This window comes from Theobroma cacao, chromosome 9 (assembly GCF_000208745.1).
Source record: "Theobroma cacao cultivar B97-61/B2 chromosome 9, Criollo_cocoa_genome_V2, whole genome shotgun sequence".
Lineage (NCBI taxonomy): Eukaryota > Viridiplantae > Streptophyta > Magnoliopsida > Malvales > Malvaceae > Theobroma > Theobroma cacao.
The window spans coordinates 9,089,330-9,105,198 of NC_030858.1; the positions used below are offsets into that span (position 1 = coordinate 9,089,330).

Below are 15,869 nucleotides of genomic sequence, written 5' to 3' on the forward strand. Positions count from 1 at the left end.
CTTCAGATTTTTTGATAGGGGTGGCAAGGTAATTTTACTCGTAAATGTGTTGACACTGTGGTATTGGTGCAAAAGGCCATGTTGAGTGGCCTGCTTGTAATTTTTCTAACTAAAATTCCATTATTTGTTTTATGATTGTACATTAATCAAACAAAAAGGAAGGGGGGGAGGGGGGCAGAAGAGTTAGTATTGGTAGGTTATGGCAGTGGGAGGAAATTATTTGGGAAGAAGAAAGGGTGGAGACGAATTTGTTATCAGGTTATACCGGTGGACAACTAGTTAGCCATTCAGGAGGCCCATAGCAGCAGGTTGGTGAAATGTGTTTTTCAAGGCAAGGAAAACACAATTAGATATATAATTTAAGATAAACAGCAGATGTTGCATTTCTGATATAAAAGTCATGCTGCCACTAAACCTATTTCTAGACTGGTCTCATATTCATAGCCTGGTGACTTCCCAACTTGACTTGGATATTGATTTGTATATCACCTATTAATTATTTTTCTAATCCCTGGTTTCCCATCTTTTGCCCGAGACAATTTGGCCTACTGCAATAAGCAGTGGTTTTATGACTTTCTCCTGATGCTAGTGCAAGGCTGTGAATGATAATATTGAATTGTTTAAGGTGGATTTTTATGATTATATTGGAGTGGGATTAAAATATGGTTATAGCCATCCACTAGCATCTAGTTGTTTTAGGTAAATTCTATATCAATGGTAGGTTAAAAGAGACCTGAGTACTGCAATATCTATTTTGGAAATCCATCCACATTGCTTGCCACAAAAACAAGGCTAATATTTAAAGGGAAGACTACACTAATATAATTGGATGACGGATGATTCATAGTACACACTCCTGATTACACATCCCATTTATCTGATAGATATCATTAATAAAGTACAAAGGTCATCTTTGGTTGGTTGATGATTTAGAAAATGAATTAAGTAAAAGCAATGGAATGCCTTTTTTCTTGACAAAGGAGCTTTTTGGGCGGTGAAAGGGAAAAGCCCTTTATACTTGACATACTCATCTGCTGTTCACTTCACCTCTACTGGGAAAACGTTTTGCACAAGTCTTAGCTAGAATTGACATAATGATATTAGAGTAGTGAAATCATTAACTATAGTACCCTTGTGATATTTGATACTAATTTTTAGAATAATTTTACCGAGGAAAGGAAATAATTAAGTAAAAAAATCAAACAAATGAATACAATGTTGAAAACTCATCATTCTATGATCAGAAAGCATCAGCCTTAGAAGAGGCCTCTCCGGTCAACATCGAGGCAGGATTAGCGAGATACTGCTTTAGCCGCCCCATCTCAAGGGCTACATCTAGCATGGATGGTCTCGTTAAGGGATTGTACTGTGTACACATAAGGCCAAGTTCAATCAGTTCCAAAATTACATCACGCCACATTTCGTCATATTTTGTTGGCATTTCAGCAGGGCTGCACCTGATCAATGCTTGCTCTACTATGGCTTCAAGCTTATGCGGATAGTGACTTTTTACCCATTCATGCAAGCTTGTACCTTCATGGTCAGTAGGTCGCATTCCTGAAACAATTTCCAACAAAAGGACCCCATAACTGTATACATCCCCTTGAGTGGAGGCGCGTTTGCCCATTCCATATTCTGCTTTCAATCAAGTGAGAGAGAAATAACAGTGAATATATATTTTAGGTAATGATCAGATGACTTAATTTTATGATTTGATTAGAGTGTACTATATCATTTTTCTTATATATACTAAGATTAATTCACCTAAATTTTAGGATAATGACCTAGCCATTCAAAGTGGTGCAGCCTAATGTGGTCACTAATGAGATCTTCAATGATAACCTACAACTAGAATGAGTCAACAACTGACTTTAAAAAGCAAAATAAGGTTCTCAAAACTATTGATTCAAAACAGAATTTAATTAGATAAATGAATTTCCTGAGATTTGACGATGTATCCAGTGCAATAGCATTGATAAAATTGATGACTGTATCATTGTTCTTATTAACTCTACATCCTATGTGGACTCTGAAGTACTAAGGAGAAAGTAGATTTATGTTATTCCTATATGAAACAATAATAATTATAGTAAAAAATAAAGCAATACATAAGAAGAAAATACATACCAGGAGCTATATAGCCGACAGATCCACATAGCAAGCCATCTGCTGAGCTATAGGAGATTGAATCATTTGCAGAAATACTCTCATCGACACCTCTGACCAATCTTGCAATTCCAAAATCAGTCACCAAAGCAGTCATGTCTTCGTCAAGAAGAATATTGCTTGGTTTAAGATCACAGTGCACAACTTTAACTGGTGAGTGATGGTGCAGATAAGCAACCCCTTCAGCAACATCACTACAGATGTTCACCAACTGACTCAAATTTAAGCCATAGCTTAATCCGTGGCTTGGGTATAGATGCCTCTCTAGACTCCCATTTGGCATCAGAGGAAGGACAAGAGCTCTGAAATCTGGCTTGCTGCAAATTGTTATGATCCTAATCAAATTTCTGTGCCTGGTTCTCTTTAGAACTTCACATTCTCTCTTAAAACTCCCTGAAATTTCTCCAGCTGTCTTTGTATCCAAAACCTTCACAGCTATTCTTGTATTGTCCCCAAGAGTTCCTTTATATACATGACCAAACCGGCCTGAACCAATTAAGCTTGAAGCTCTGAACCCACCAGTGGCTTCAATAAGTTGTCGATATGAGATTCTTGGGTACTTGAGCTCTTTCCTTTCTTTTTCCTCATCTTCAAAGTCCCCTCCATTGAATACTGCCAGTCGACTTCTGAACTTTGACTTGAGCACCAGAGGATATCCAAACATAAACAATAAAGGAGTTGCAAACAATGACATGATGATTGGCAAAATTATAACCAAATGAGAAGGATGTTTCCTTCGGCAGTTTGGCATGCCTTTTATCGAACCACAAAGACCATCATTTCCCAGGAAAGAGTCTACAGTTAGCAATGAAAATGCTCCCTTGCCTGATATATTCCCGTGGAACTTGTTAAAAGAGAAGTTCATTTCCTTGAGAGTTGATGATGCCTGAAAAGTTAGTGGTATGTCTCCAGTTAACTGGTTTAAAGCTACATCTAGTTCTTTAAGGTAAGGCAACTGTCCTATAAAAGCTGGAAGTTCACCTTCTAAGAGATTACCAGAAAGGTTGAGGTACTCGAGGGCAATGCAGCTCCCAAGCTGCGATGGGATTGTACCTGAGAGATTATTAGAAGACAGATCAATTCCTAAGACCATATCCATTTTACTCAGCTGTAGTGGTAAAGGTCCTTGAAGGTGATTGCTAGACAAATTCACGTATAACTTCAAGCTCCTCAATCCTGCAACTTCACCAGGGATTATCCCTGAAAGTTTATTATGAGAAAGGTCTAAAATCTCCAAGTTGACACATTTTCCTAGACTTGGAGGAATTGTCCCTGAAAGCTGATTTCCAAAAAGCAGGAGTCTTCTTAGCTGGGAGAGGTTGGCAAAACTATCAGGAATTGAACCTGAAAGCTTGTTCTTTGATAAATCTAACAGACCTAAATGCGTAATATTTCCTAGAGCTGCTGGAATCTCACCGGAGAGCGAATTATTTGACAGATAAACTCTCTCTAGTTTTTCCATTCTGCATAGTTCATGTGGGATGGTTCCATTCAAAAGGTTGCTGGACAAGTTCAAGAGGGTAAGATTCATAAGGTTTGAAATGCGAGGAGGAATCGAACCGTATATGAGATTATCATCTAGATGAATTTGTACAAGATTGGTTGAAAGATAACCAATAATAGGAGGTATCTCTCCACCAAGATTATTTCCGGCTAATTCTAGTTCTTGTAAGTTAGAGGAATTGAGTAAAGAAGCAAAAAAAGGTTCGAGGTTAGTGTTACCATCATGGCTAACAAACTCATTATAGGACAAATAGAGGAACTGCAACTGCGGCATTTGACGTACCATGTCGGATGGCAACTCCCCATTTAACATATTTGACTCCAAATCAAGCCATTGAAGCCTTGAGGAGTTTGAAAGGGCTTGAGGCACCGGACCAACTAGTCTATTCGACCAGAGTAACAAAAACCTCAACTCGTGAAGTGCACATTCATTCTTCAAAGGGATTCGACCACTGAGAGAATTGTTAGAAAGATCGATATATTGCAAAGAATACGATCCATTGCAGAAAAGAGGAGCTGGAATATCCCCCACAAGCCCGTTATTCGCCAAATCAAGATATACTAATTGGTGAAGAAAACCCAACTCTGAAGGAATGTTTCCTTCAAGAAGATTCCATGATAAACTAAGTTGTTTGAGCTGAACAAGAGAACCTAGCTCTCCTGGAATATGACCTTCAAAGAAGTTCTTTGACAAATCAAGAACCGCCAAAGAAGAAAGATTAGCAAGAGCGGGAGAAATAGTGCCTTTAAGTGACCTTCCACTAAGGTCAAGCTGCACAACTTGATCTCTAGCTTGGTTGCACTGGACTCCTGTCCAGTTACACACATGCACACTTGAATTCCAATCTTCCAGAGCAGGTTCGGGGTCTAAAACAATGCCTGACATGAATAAAAGCAACGAAACTCGATCCTTCCCAATTCTAGCATTCTCTTCCGCGGTAGCTACAAAGAGAATGCTGATCAGGAACAGAACACTAAACTTGGAAAATTTGCAAAACCCCATTCGCTCCTTGTAGTGAAACAAAGAGACCATTTGACATACAAAAAGTGCTTGTTTGCACCACCAAGTTTTTAGTAAGATGGAAGCTGTATCGTTGAGACATGTGCAATATATACCAAAACGGAAAAAGGGTAGCTAGAAAATTTGTTGGCTGTGCCTAACTGCCGTTGAAGGAGGGAACGTACGTTTGGCGCCTCTGAAATTTGACTATGAACTTGACCAATCTGAGGTTAACAAGTGTGGACAGGTACTGTACACGTCAGCAGTGTCACGAGCCGTGTAACAATGGTGGTATACATGTCAGCAATAGGCCTAACACTTTTGGCTAATGTTGTTTGCTTGTGAGTTTGGGACAAATTAGTGGATGATGCGTTGTTAAGGAAAACAAAAAGGCTTTAAAAAACAACCTTATAGATAAAGATCATTTTAAAAATAACTCTATTTATAATTTTAATTATTTTAAATTGAATTAGACAAAATTATCTTTAATGATATTGCACGTTATTATACAATATTACACACCATATACAAAAACATGTTACACGTCATGTTAAAAAAATATTATTATTACACGTCATGTACAAAAACATATTACACGTCATGGTTAAAAAGATTCTTACACTTCATGTTGAAAAAAAAATATTATTGTTACATGTCATATACAAAAACATGTTACACCTCATAGTTAAAAAAGATTTTTACACACCATATTAAAAAAAATGATGTTGTTATACGTCATGTACAAAAATATGTTATACGTCATAGTTAAAAAAAAAGTTGTTACACGTCATATTAAAAAAAAATATTATTGTCACACGTTATATACAAAAATATATTACACGTCATGTTGAAAAAATATTATTATTACACGTCATGTTTAAAAAATATTATTATTATTACACGTCATAATCAAAAAAAATTTGTTACGATTTATTGCCTAAAATATTGTTGTTACTTACAAATCAAAACTTCAAATCCTCTCAACTCTCCTCATTTTTTTTTGTTTTTTTATTGATAATTTGGAACCAATTAAAGTGTTTCTAATATGTTTTCATAAATCAAAACACAAATTTTCTTATCTAAAATACATATTTCGACTAAAATAAAAAAAGTTTCCTTTGAAACCCTAGGTTTATAAATTTTAAATTCTTGAGTTTATTAATGTCAAGATACCAAATTGATTCAATTAAAAACTATATCAAACATCTGTGATCATTTCTTTTATTTTAGTTTCATCCAAAATACCTAAAAATCAAAACTTTCAAATAACTACTCATCTCAAACACATCAAAACTATCTCTTGGCGTCTTGAAAGTGCGAAAGAGAAAAATTAAGAGTATAGCAGATGTATGTCGAAGAGATAAATTGATAAAATTAGAGAAAGCTGGATGGTGAGAAAGAGAAATCGAAAGTATAAATAGGGAGAAATTGTTAAGAATAGTTTAATTTATTTAAAATAATGTCAAAAGTATTTTTATCAAGTCATAATTAAATATAATAAAAAATAATTAAATTTATTTTAATAGTTAATTTTAAATACCCAATTATTTCTGATAATTGCTTCTTATTTATTATAGAGGCATGCTTTTGAAAGGTAATGCTGGCAACTCGGTTTGTTGTTGTTCTTCATATATTTCTTTGGTATATTTGTCGGCTGAGAGTGAGGTGTGGACAGCCTAAGGGGAAATCTCGGCGTAAAGTATATGGGTAGATACAGAGATTCATTGATTGATTTTAATTTATTGGGTAAAACTGCACTGAAAGGGTTTCAAGGATAGCTAGCCAGCTAGCACACCATGCAAACGCAACCAACCTCCTATGGAAAAACCTGTTACTACGTGTTACCTTATCTGTGAATATAGATGACTCTTACGTGTTGCATGTAAACAATCTGCAATTAGGTGAGGGCGAGTGCGTCAAAATATTGTTCAGCAAGATGACAATTAGTTTTTTGCTTTGTATACCTTTCTACGCCGCTTCATTTGTATGAATATACCATTGAATTCAACAAATATATACTACAAATATATTAACAGATAGGAGGAGCAAAGCATGGATCTTGAATTCACTTTTGTTCAAAGTAATTAACCACTAAAAGTTCTAAAGTTTAACTAGCAAAGATGAATTACTTAGCCTGATTTTCAAACCTAATTCATGAAGGCACGAAGAGCATATATTTTGAAGGACTTTTTGACACTTTCAATAAAGTTCTCAATTTTTTTTTATTTTTTTAAGAATCCCAATGGGGCAGCTGCCTCCATTATTCTTCCCATCTTGGATCCACTTGCTGCATACACCAACATTTTAGTCATGCCAATATCTCCATCTCTTCTCTATACATATTAAAATGAAGTCAATTGCTGAAAAGTACATGAGCTTTGAAGAAAAGATCAGGAAGGGGTCGTGGTTCTTGAGTTTTTTTTACTTTAGAGCGAGCTAGCTAGCTGGTTCCATTGACCCAAGAAAATATAATGAAAGAAAAACTCGAAAACGCATGAGGCAGAAATTCGTGTGAAATGCGTCTTGGCTTTTGACTCCAAAACAACTAAAAAAATGCAAAAGGCAACGCCTGAAGCTTAATATGACAGGAGCAAATCCAAATTTTGGCAAAGTTCAACTATTCTGTCTAATTTTTCAGTAAAAAAAAAGCTCAACTAGGATTCAAGAGTCACGACTCTTGACATATGAGTCATTATTTCAACATAATTAAGGCCAAATTGCCTGTAAATTTTATGACAAAAGCGGCTCACAAGATGCAAGTAGGAAAGCTTTGGTCTTCGATGTTGTCTACCATCATGCTCATAATAAAGTATACATACAAATTATAAGGTGCTGCAAAGGGTTCACATATAAGAGTGGCTGAGTGGGCATACATTACCTCGAGGGGTCCGGCAGGCAGCTGAATTTTGGGTGGTTTAATTAGTTTAGCTTGCTACTTTCCGTGGAAGCCAACTCTCTCGCATTGTCAATTGTGCATAAAGAAAGAAAAGATATCATTATTGATTGTCTTGTCTGAGCTATTTGTCTCATTTGATATGACAAAAACTTATTATACTTACGTATTTGTAATATATTTATGAATAATTAATCTATCATAAATTGATAAATCCCATCCTTAAATACTTATATAATAAATTTTTGTCACATTAAATGGTGATGGGATAAAAAAGGTTGAACGAAAATGTTAAGGCAAGTAGTCGTGCATAATTTGCTAACAAATTATGATGATTTAAATTAAAGATTAATTCAAACAATCAAACAAGTTATTGAAGAATTTAACAGAGTTTAAAGAATTTAGGTAAAATAAAGATGAGACAGATGTGAAGAGTCATAGAAGAAGAAATGAGAATTCACTCCTTATATTTGAGTGCCCTAATTTTCCCTTAGTTTTTTTACATCAGTATTATAAATATAATTGAGGAGGTTCGGACTATGTAATCGTATTTTGATATTATATTGAAAAATTAATGAAAAACTTATATTGAAAAATTATTGATATTAATTATATCTTTTGCATGGTTAATATAATCTTATTTTGGGAAAAAAATTTAAACATTTGCTTTGACAATAAAATAAAAGGAACACAAAACATGTTAATATTAAAATAAATTGATTAGTGACTAAGTGACATAAGTTTTTACATAGTAAAATAGAATATATTCCACTACCAAATTGAACTATATTTGAAGAAGCATGAATAAGATATATATTGTATATGATGGAATGAGAGTTTAATTTTAATTACCTTTTAGTATTCAATTAATAAATGTCTAATATTATGGTTGTTTTCTTCAATGACTCTTTGATTTTTGAAGTTCAAAGGCTTAATTATAGAAAGAAAGGCCAACATTCACTGTTTCACTCTTCCAAACACAAGGTGGCTTTGATCGATCAAATTATTTGCAAGTAAATCATTTTGTAAGTTACTCCTTAAGCAAAAATTGCATTAAAATAATAAATAATATTTTTATATTAACATTTTAAAATATTTTATAAAAAGGGCAGTACATTGCAACAACATAAATAATCAATACACATTGTACAATTCGATTTGGTTCATAACAAAATCAATACATGTTTATGCGAAAAATTGATTTTATGAGGAATTGGTGGTACATCTATCAATTTACAACCGAATCGATAAATAGTGTACAATATGTATATAAGTATGATACACTTCACTACGCCATTGATGTATTAAAAACTAGAACTACTGATCAATTACTTATAGATTCAATTTTAATTAGTTTTTGAAAAAATCTTATAAATATATATATATATAAAGATTTTAGACTTAAATAATATAAAAATATTAATTTTGTTCTCTCATTTAATTGTTTAGGAGTTCAAAAATTTTAATTTATATATATATTTTTTAAAAATATTAAATTATTTTCATATTTTATACATATAATATATAATATATTGTGCATACATGAAGTTGGACAAATAAATATTTTTTAAATAGAACCACTTCATTATTGTTCATAAAAATATTAATTTTTTTATTTTAAAATGTCATCATAGTTGTTTTACTTCATATCAATAAATGTAAAAAAATTAAGTTGAAAATTTTACATCGTCCTTTACCATTGATTCCATTTTCGATATTCAATTCAGAAAATTAATAATTCGAAGAATTTCAATTTGATAATTATGAGGAGAAGTATTATATAAATAAATAAAATAGTGATTTCTGATTGGGCTTAGCTAAACCTAAGCCGATTTCAAAGTGGGCTAGGCTGGTGAAACCTTCCATTCCACCTTTTGGACTCTAATTTTTTTATCTCTGCCCTAGTGAAGCCCAATATACAAAATATTAGGCCTGCCTCTCATGTTTTACACTTCTCTATGTAATAACACTACTTTTTTAAAAAGAATTTTTAAATTTATGGTTGATGTATGAATGATATAATTATTGTTTTATTAACCGTTTGGATTGATTTTTTTTTTTGAAATAAAATCTTTCAACTTTATCCCTTTTTTTAAGAGAAAAAATTTTTTACGAATATAAAATATTTTAGGAATTAACAAAAAAAGTTTAAAATATCAACATTGTTATGAATATTTTTGTGAATATCCATTTATTCTATCTATATCTAGATTTGATGTAAATTATATTGGATTAGGATTTAATCCATCTAATCTCTAAGTGTTATCTTCATCTTGTAAGTTCTATCAAGATAAGGGGATTATTTACCTATAGATAAGTCCCCTCAATTCATTTGTGAATACACACTTCAATAAAATCTTTTTTCTCCCCTTAAATACTTTATTTCTTCTCTTTAATTATTCTTTCAGTTATTTTTATTTATTCTTTTAAGTTATTTTTCATAACACGTTATCAGCACGATCCTCTCTGATCTCTCAAGTTTTGGAATTATTTTGTTTCATCATCTTTAAGCTTCAAAAGGATTTCAATTATTCAATTTTGATTTATAATTTTAGCAAATCAGGTAAGTGTTGGTATTACTTTGTTTTCATCATCTCAAAGCTTTAAAAGGATTTCAATGGTTGGTCTTTAATTTTTGGTTGTAACAAAATCAGGTAAGTCACTTGATATCTCTTTAGTATTTATATTCTCTTAAAATCAACCTGAATATGAATTTTACTATCATATAGTATATATTATATTCTGTCTATTAATTGGAAAGTGAATTTGCTATTATATAGCTATTAATGAAAAATTATAATATTCATTCCCTGAAGTGAATGTGACAAACGAGTTATTAATAAAAAAATTATAAATTTATTTATTCCCTGAAGTGAATGCAATATCATTTAATAATTACGATCATGGTTATAAATCTATCTATTCCCTGAAGTGAATGCTATATTATTTAATAATTATGATCATGGATATGGAAGAGGTCGTTATAATAATTTACACTATCACTATTTTAATTCTAATTATAATTTTATCACCATAAGTGAATAATAATTTTACTATTAAAATTTAAAGATAATTTTGCCATCAGAAGTGGATGAATAATTTACCACCAAAAGTGGATGAATGTCGTAACCTACTAAAAAATGTATAATCCACCAGAAGTGGATAACCCATCATATGTGGATCACCCACCAAAAGTGGATATATACTTGTAACCTACCACAAATAGATGAATACTTTCAACGCACAAAAAGTAGATGGATACTTTAAACCACTAACCCACTAGAAGTGGATAACCAATAAAAAAATGGATGAATACTTGTAACCCACCAGAAGTGGATAAATAATGAAAAGAATAAAAAGAATATAGAAAATGTATTGTTATTGATATGGCATGAAAGATCATTGATCATGTACCTGTTGTACGTCTTAAATTTTATCAAGCATCACTGATAATTAAAACATCTTGTGATAAGTTTAATCATGGCCAAGTTGGTATAGCACATCAAGATATGTCCACTTTGAAAAAAGAATTGATTACATGATTGGTAATAGAAATATCTGAGAATGAACTTAATAGTAATTGGTATATTTAGTATAACTATATTATGAAGATACTTTAATATGTTTTCATTATATTTAAATAATATGTTCTTATTATGTGTTTTAATTTTATATTTAATAATCTTTTATGTTAACTTGCAAGTTTCTTATTGTATATATTTTATTTTATTGAAAAAAATATAGATATTGATCTTGTTGGGTTTAAGATCAATAATGTAAATATATGTCTAGCAGATATTGCTATAACACACACTATATTTAAAGACAAGAAATATTTTCCCTACTTGGCAACAAAAAAAAAAAGTCAATGTCAATTTAATATCTAGTAGTCTAAAATTAATTGAAAGCTCCAGAAGAGTTAATATTTTACTACCTAGAGGAATAAAGTAATAGAGTATGTATTATTTTCTATTAAGTCTCAAAGAAGTTTATTAAGTTTTAAAGATATTTGTTTGAATAGATATCATATTGAGACAACGAATGAAAAAGACACTTAAGACCTCTATATTGCAATTATCTCAAATAGAAAGTGTGTGTTGAAAAAAAATTACTTGCTTTGTTCTCAGAATTAAACTATACAAATATTAGAATAATTGAAACTCATAATAAACCAGAAGTTTACTAATGATTTTTATGTTTGACATGACCGGTTGGACCATCCCAATCAATAATGATGCAAAAAAAAAATGATTGAAAATTTATATGATCATTCATTGAAAACCAGAAGATTTTTCAATCTAATGAATTTTATGTGCTGCTTGCTCTGAAGGTAAATAAATTATAAGGCTACCACCAACTAAAGTTGGGACTGAATTCCCTACGTTTTTGAATAATATTCAAGGTTATATGTGGATTCATACATCCATCTTGTGAGCCATTTAGATATTTTATAGTTTTAATCGATGCATCGACTAGATGGTCATATGTGTGCTTATTATAACTTGCAATTTGGTATTTGCAGCCATTCATTTGCAAGTACATTTTCCTAGTTATGTAATCAAGATTATTTGTCTTGATAATGCTAGTGGATTTACATCTCAAGCCCTTAATAATGCATATTACTTGAAATAACTATTGAACAGCCTGTTGCTTATGTTTATACACAAATGGTTTATCAGAATTATTTATTAAATGCTTCCAACTGATTGCAAGCTTATGAAATTCAAACTCCCAATGTTAACTTGGGGGCATGCCATTTTGGATGCAACAACATTTGTATGCATCAGGCCAAATGAGTTATTATAAATTCTCCTTATACAATTGGTTTATGGTCAGGAACCAAATATTTTCTATCTAAGAATTTTTTTGATGTGCGGTATATGTTTCAATTGCTCCACCACAACGCACAAAGATGGGTCCTCAAAGAAAGTTAGAAATATATGTTGGATACAAATCTCCATTTGTAATTAAATATTTAGAATTATCGATAGGAGATTTATTCATGACAAAGTTTGTCAATTGTTATTTTGATGAAACAATTTTTCCAACATTAGGGGGAGAAAATAAGCAGCTGAAAGAGAAAATTTTTTACAGTAAATTATCATTATCTAGTTTTGATCATCACATAAAGTAATATGAACTTGAAGTTCAAAAGATAAGTATTTTACAAAATATAGTAAATTAGTTGTCAAACGTATTTACTGACCTAAAGGGAATAACTAAATTTTATATACTAGCTGCAAATGCTCCATTAGCATTGATGTCCCTGTAGGATAAGGCATGCCAGAAGCGTGGAAACCAATCGGTTCTAAAGGTAAATTCTTAAAAAAGAAACGGAGCAAATATTTAAGATGGTTAGAAAAAGGAAGTAGAAACTCTAGAAAAGACTCTTGACATAATTGAGAAAATTTTCAAAAGAAATTCAAGTACCTGAAATCATTGAAAATTAAGAGATCTCAATCAATTATGTTATGATGGGAAAAGATGGAACCAGTAAATAAATATCGATGATATTTTGTATATAATATAGAGCTCACTATTATGAAAGAAAAACGAGGATCTTGAACTTATATAAATTATTGGCCAATGTGGAAAGATGCAATCAAAGTGGAATTGAATTTAATTGCAAAACGCGAAGTTTTTGGACTTGTAGTCCATACATCAAATGATGTAAAACTAATGAGATATAAATTGGTATTTGTGTGAAAACGAAATGACAAAAATGAGATTATGAGATATAAAGCACGACTTATAGCACAATGTTTTACCCAAAGATCTGGTATTAAATATGAAAAGAGATATTCTCTGTGGTGGACACAATTACAATTCTATATTAACTAGTCTGGCAATAAGTGAAAAAATGAAAATGCATCTAATGAGTGTAGGTACAACCTATTCATATGACTCGTTTGATATCGATATCTATATGAAAAGCTCTGAAGGATTTAAGTTCCCTGAAGCATAAAATTTGAATTCCTGAGAAATTTATTCAATTAAATTGAATAAATCTTTATATGGATTAAAGCAATCCAGACATATGTGGTATAATCCCCTTAGTGCAAATTTGTTGAAAGAAGATTATAGTAATAATCCTACATGCCCATGTATTTTATAAAAAGGTTTTAGATATAAATTTATTATAATTGTTGTTTATGTTGATAACTTGAACATTATTGGAACTCCTGAAAAGTTATTAAAACCTATAGATTACTTAAAGAAAGAATTTGAGATGAAAGACCTTGGAAAACAAAGTTTTGTTTGGGTCTTTAGATTGAACACTTGACAAATGGCATTTTTGTCTATCAATCAAATTATATCACAAAATGCTAAAACGATTTTATATAGAGAAAATATATCCATTGAGTTTACCATAATCGTAAGGTCATTAGATGTGAAAAAAAGACATTTTTCGATCTCGTGAGGATAATAAAGAGCTTCATGGTCCTGAAGTACTATATCTTATTGAAATTTGAGCATTAATGTATCTTGCTAGCAATACATGACTTGATATAGCAATTGCTGTGAATTTATTAACAAGATATAGTTCTTTTCAACTCGAAGACATTGGAATGGAATTAAACATATACTTTGATATCTCTGAGGAATAATGGATATAGCTTATATAATTGAAATGCATCAAAATAAAATTTAATTAGTTATGCAGATGTAGAATATTCATTTGATCCACACAAAGCTAGATCCCAGACAGGTTATTTGTTCACATATGGAGGTATGGCTATTTTATGGCAATTTATAAAGCAAACTATAATTGCTACTTTTTCTAGCCATGCAGAAATTTTAACAACTCATGAGCAAGTTATGAATGTGTCTGGTTAAGATCTGTAACTTAACATATTTGAGAAACGTGTGGCATGTCAACCAAGAAAAAAATTTCAACAATGTTATATGAGGATAATACTGCTTGCATAGCACAACTAAAGGAAAGATATGTTAAAGGCGATCGAACAAAACACATAGTTCACCAAAAATTCTTCTTCACTCATAATCTCTAAGAAAATGGTGAAATTAGTGTTCAACAAATTCAGTCAAGTGACAATCTAGCAGATTTGTTCACTAAAGCCCTTCTTACTGCAACATTTGAAAAGTTGGAATGTATCATTTTAAATATCTCTATAATGCAGTCATCAGGGGGAGTAAAATATGCATTGTACTCTTTTCCTTCATCAAGATTTTTCCCATTGGGTTTTTCTTGATAAGGTTTTTAATGAGACAGTATTTCATAAGCTTATTATTGAAAAGAATTATGTACTCTTTTTCTTTTACTCGAATTTTTTCCCATGAGGCTTTTTTCTTGTAAGGTTTTAACGAGACATATTCTTAATACAATGGATATTCAAAGGGGAGTATTATGCATATTTTTCTGAATATCCATTTATTCTATCTGTATCTAGATTTGATGTAAATTAGATTGGATTAGGATTTAATCCATCTAATATCTAAGTGTTATCTTCATCATGTAAGTTTTATCAAGATAAGGAGGTTATTTACCTATAAATAGGTCCCATCAGTTCATATATAAATACACACTTCAATAAAATCTCTTTTTTCCCCTTAAATACTTTATTTCTTCTCTTTAATTGTTCTTTCAGTTATTTTTATTTATTTTTTTAAGTTATTTTTCATAACAAACGTAAAATATTTTACACTTGAAAATGACATAAAATATTTTTCATTTACCTTATTTCTTTCTCTTGAATCTATTTCATAAGCTTTGAGACCGATCTCATTTGAAAAATATTACCTTATCATTTTTGTGCGCTCCATCCCACAAAGCAATAAAACAATAAAAGTATCATTATATTTCTTTTTTTTCTCTTTATTTATTATTATTTTTTAATAAAATATTATTGATTATTTTTATTCAACTATTTCATAGGGATCAAATCATTATAATTATCTTCATTGTGGTACTGCAATCTTTAATATTATGCAAGATACTTAAGATTAGTTAAAGAAAAAAATAAAAAATAGAAATTAAGTTTTTTCACATATAAAAATCTCTTTTAGTTTAATTTTCAATTTACGATTTATTCACTTAACATATTAATCAATATAACAATATTATTAATATTATTTATATATAATATTTTTAATATTGAAAAGAAATATTTTGAATGTCTTGCTTAATTGATATAAATATTAATATTTTTATGGTGTTAAGATTGGAAATTATTGAACATGAAAGTTTTTGAATAATCAATTATAACAAAAATATTTTTTATAAGAGGATCCAAATAACAAAAAATATTTTTAAAATTTATCAAAATAATAAAAATATAATTTTTT

The 15,869-nt window shown here is 30.7% G+C and overlaps 1 protein-coding gene across 1 annotated transcript; it reads right to left on the reverse strand.

The window, feature by feature from the left end:
* On the reverse strand, positions 926–4,721 carry LOC18589019 (putative leucine-rich repeat receptor-like serine/threonine-protein kinase At2g24130). Its single transcript, XM_018127788.1, has 2 exons — positions 2,128–4,721; positions 926–1,635 (listed from the first exon to the last, which is right to left on the reverse strand). Exons 1-2 carry the CDS (start codon positions 4,700–4,702, stop codon positions 1,241–1,243), a joined length of 2,970 nt encoding a protein of 989 aa, XP_017983277.1. The 5' UTR covers positions 4,703–4,721; the 3' UTR covers positions 926–1,240.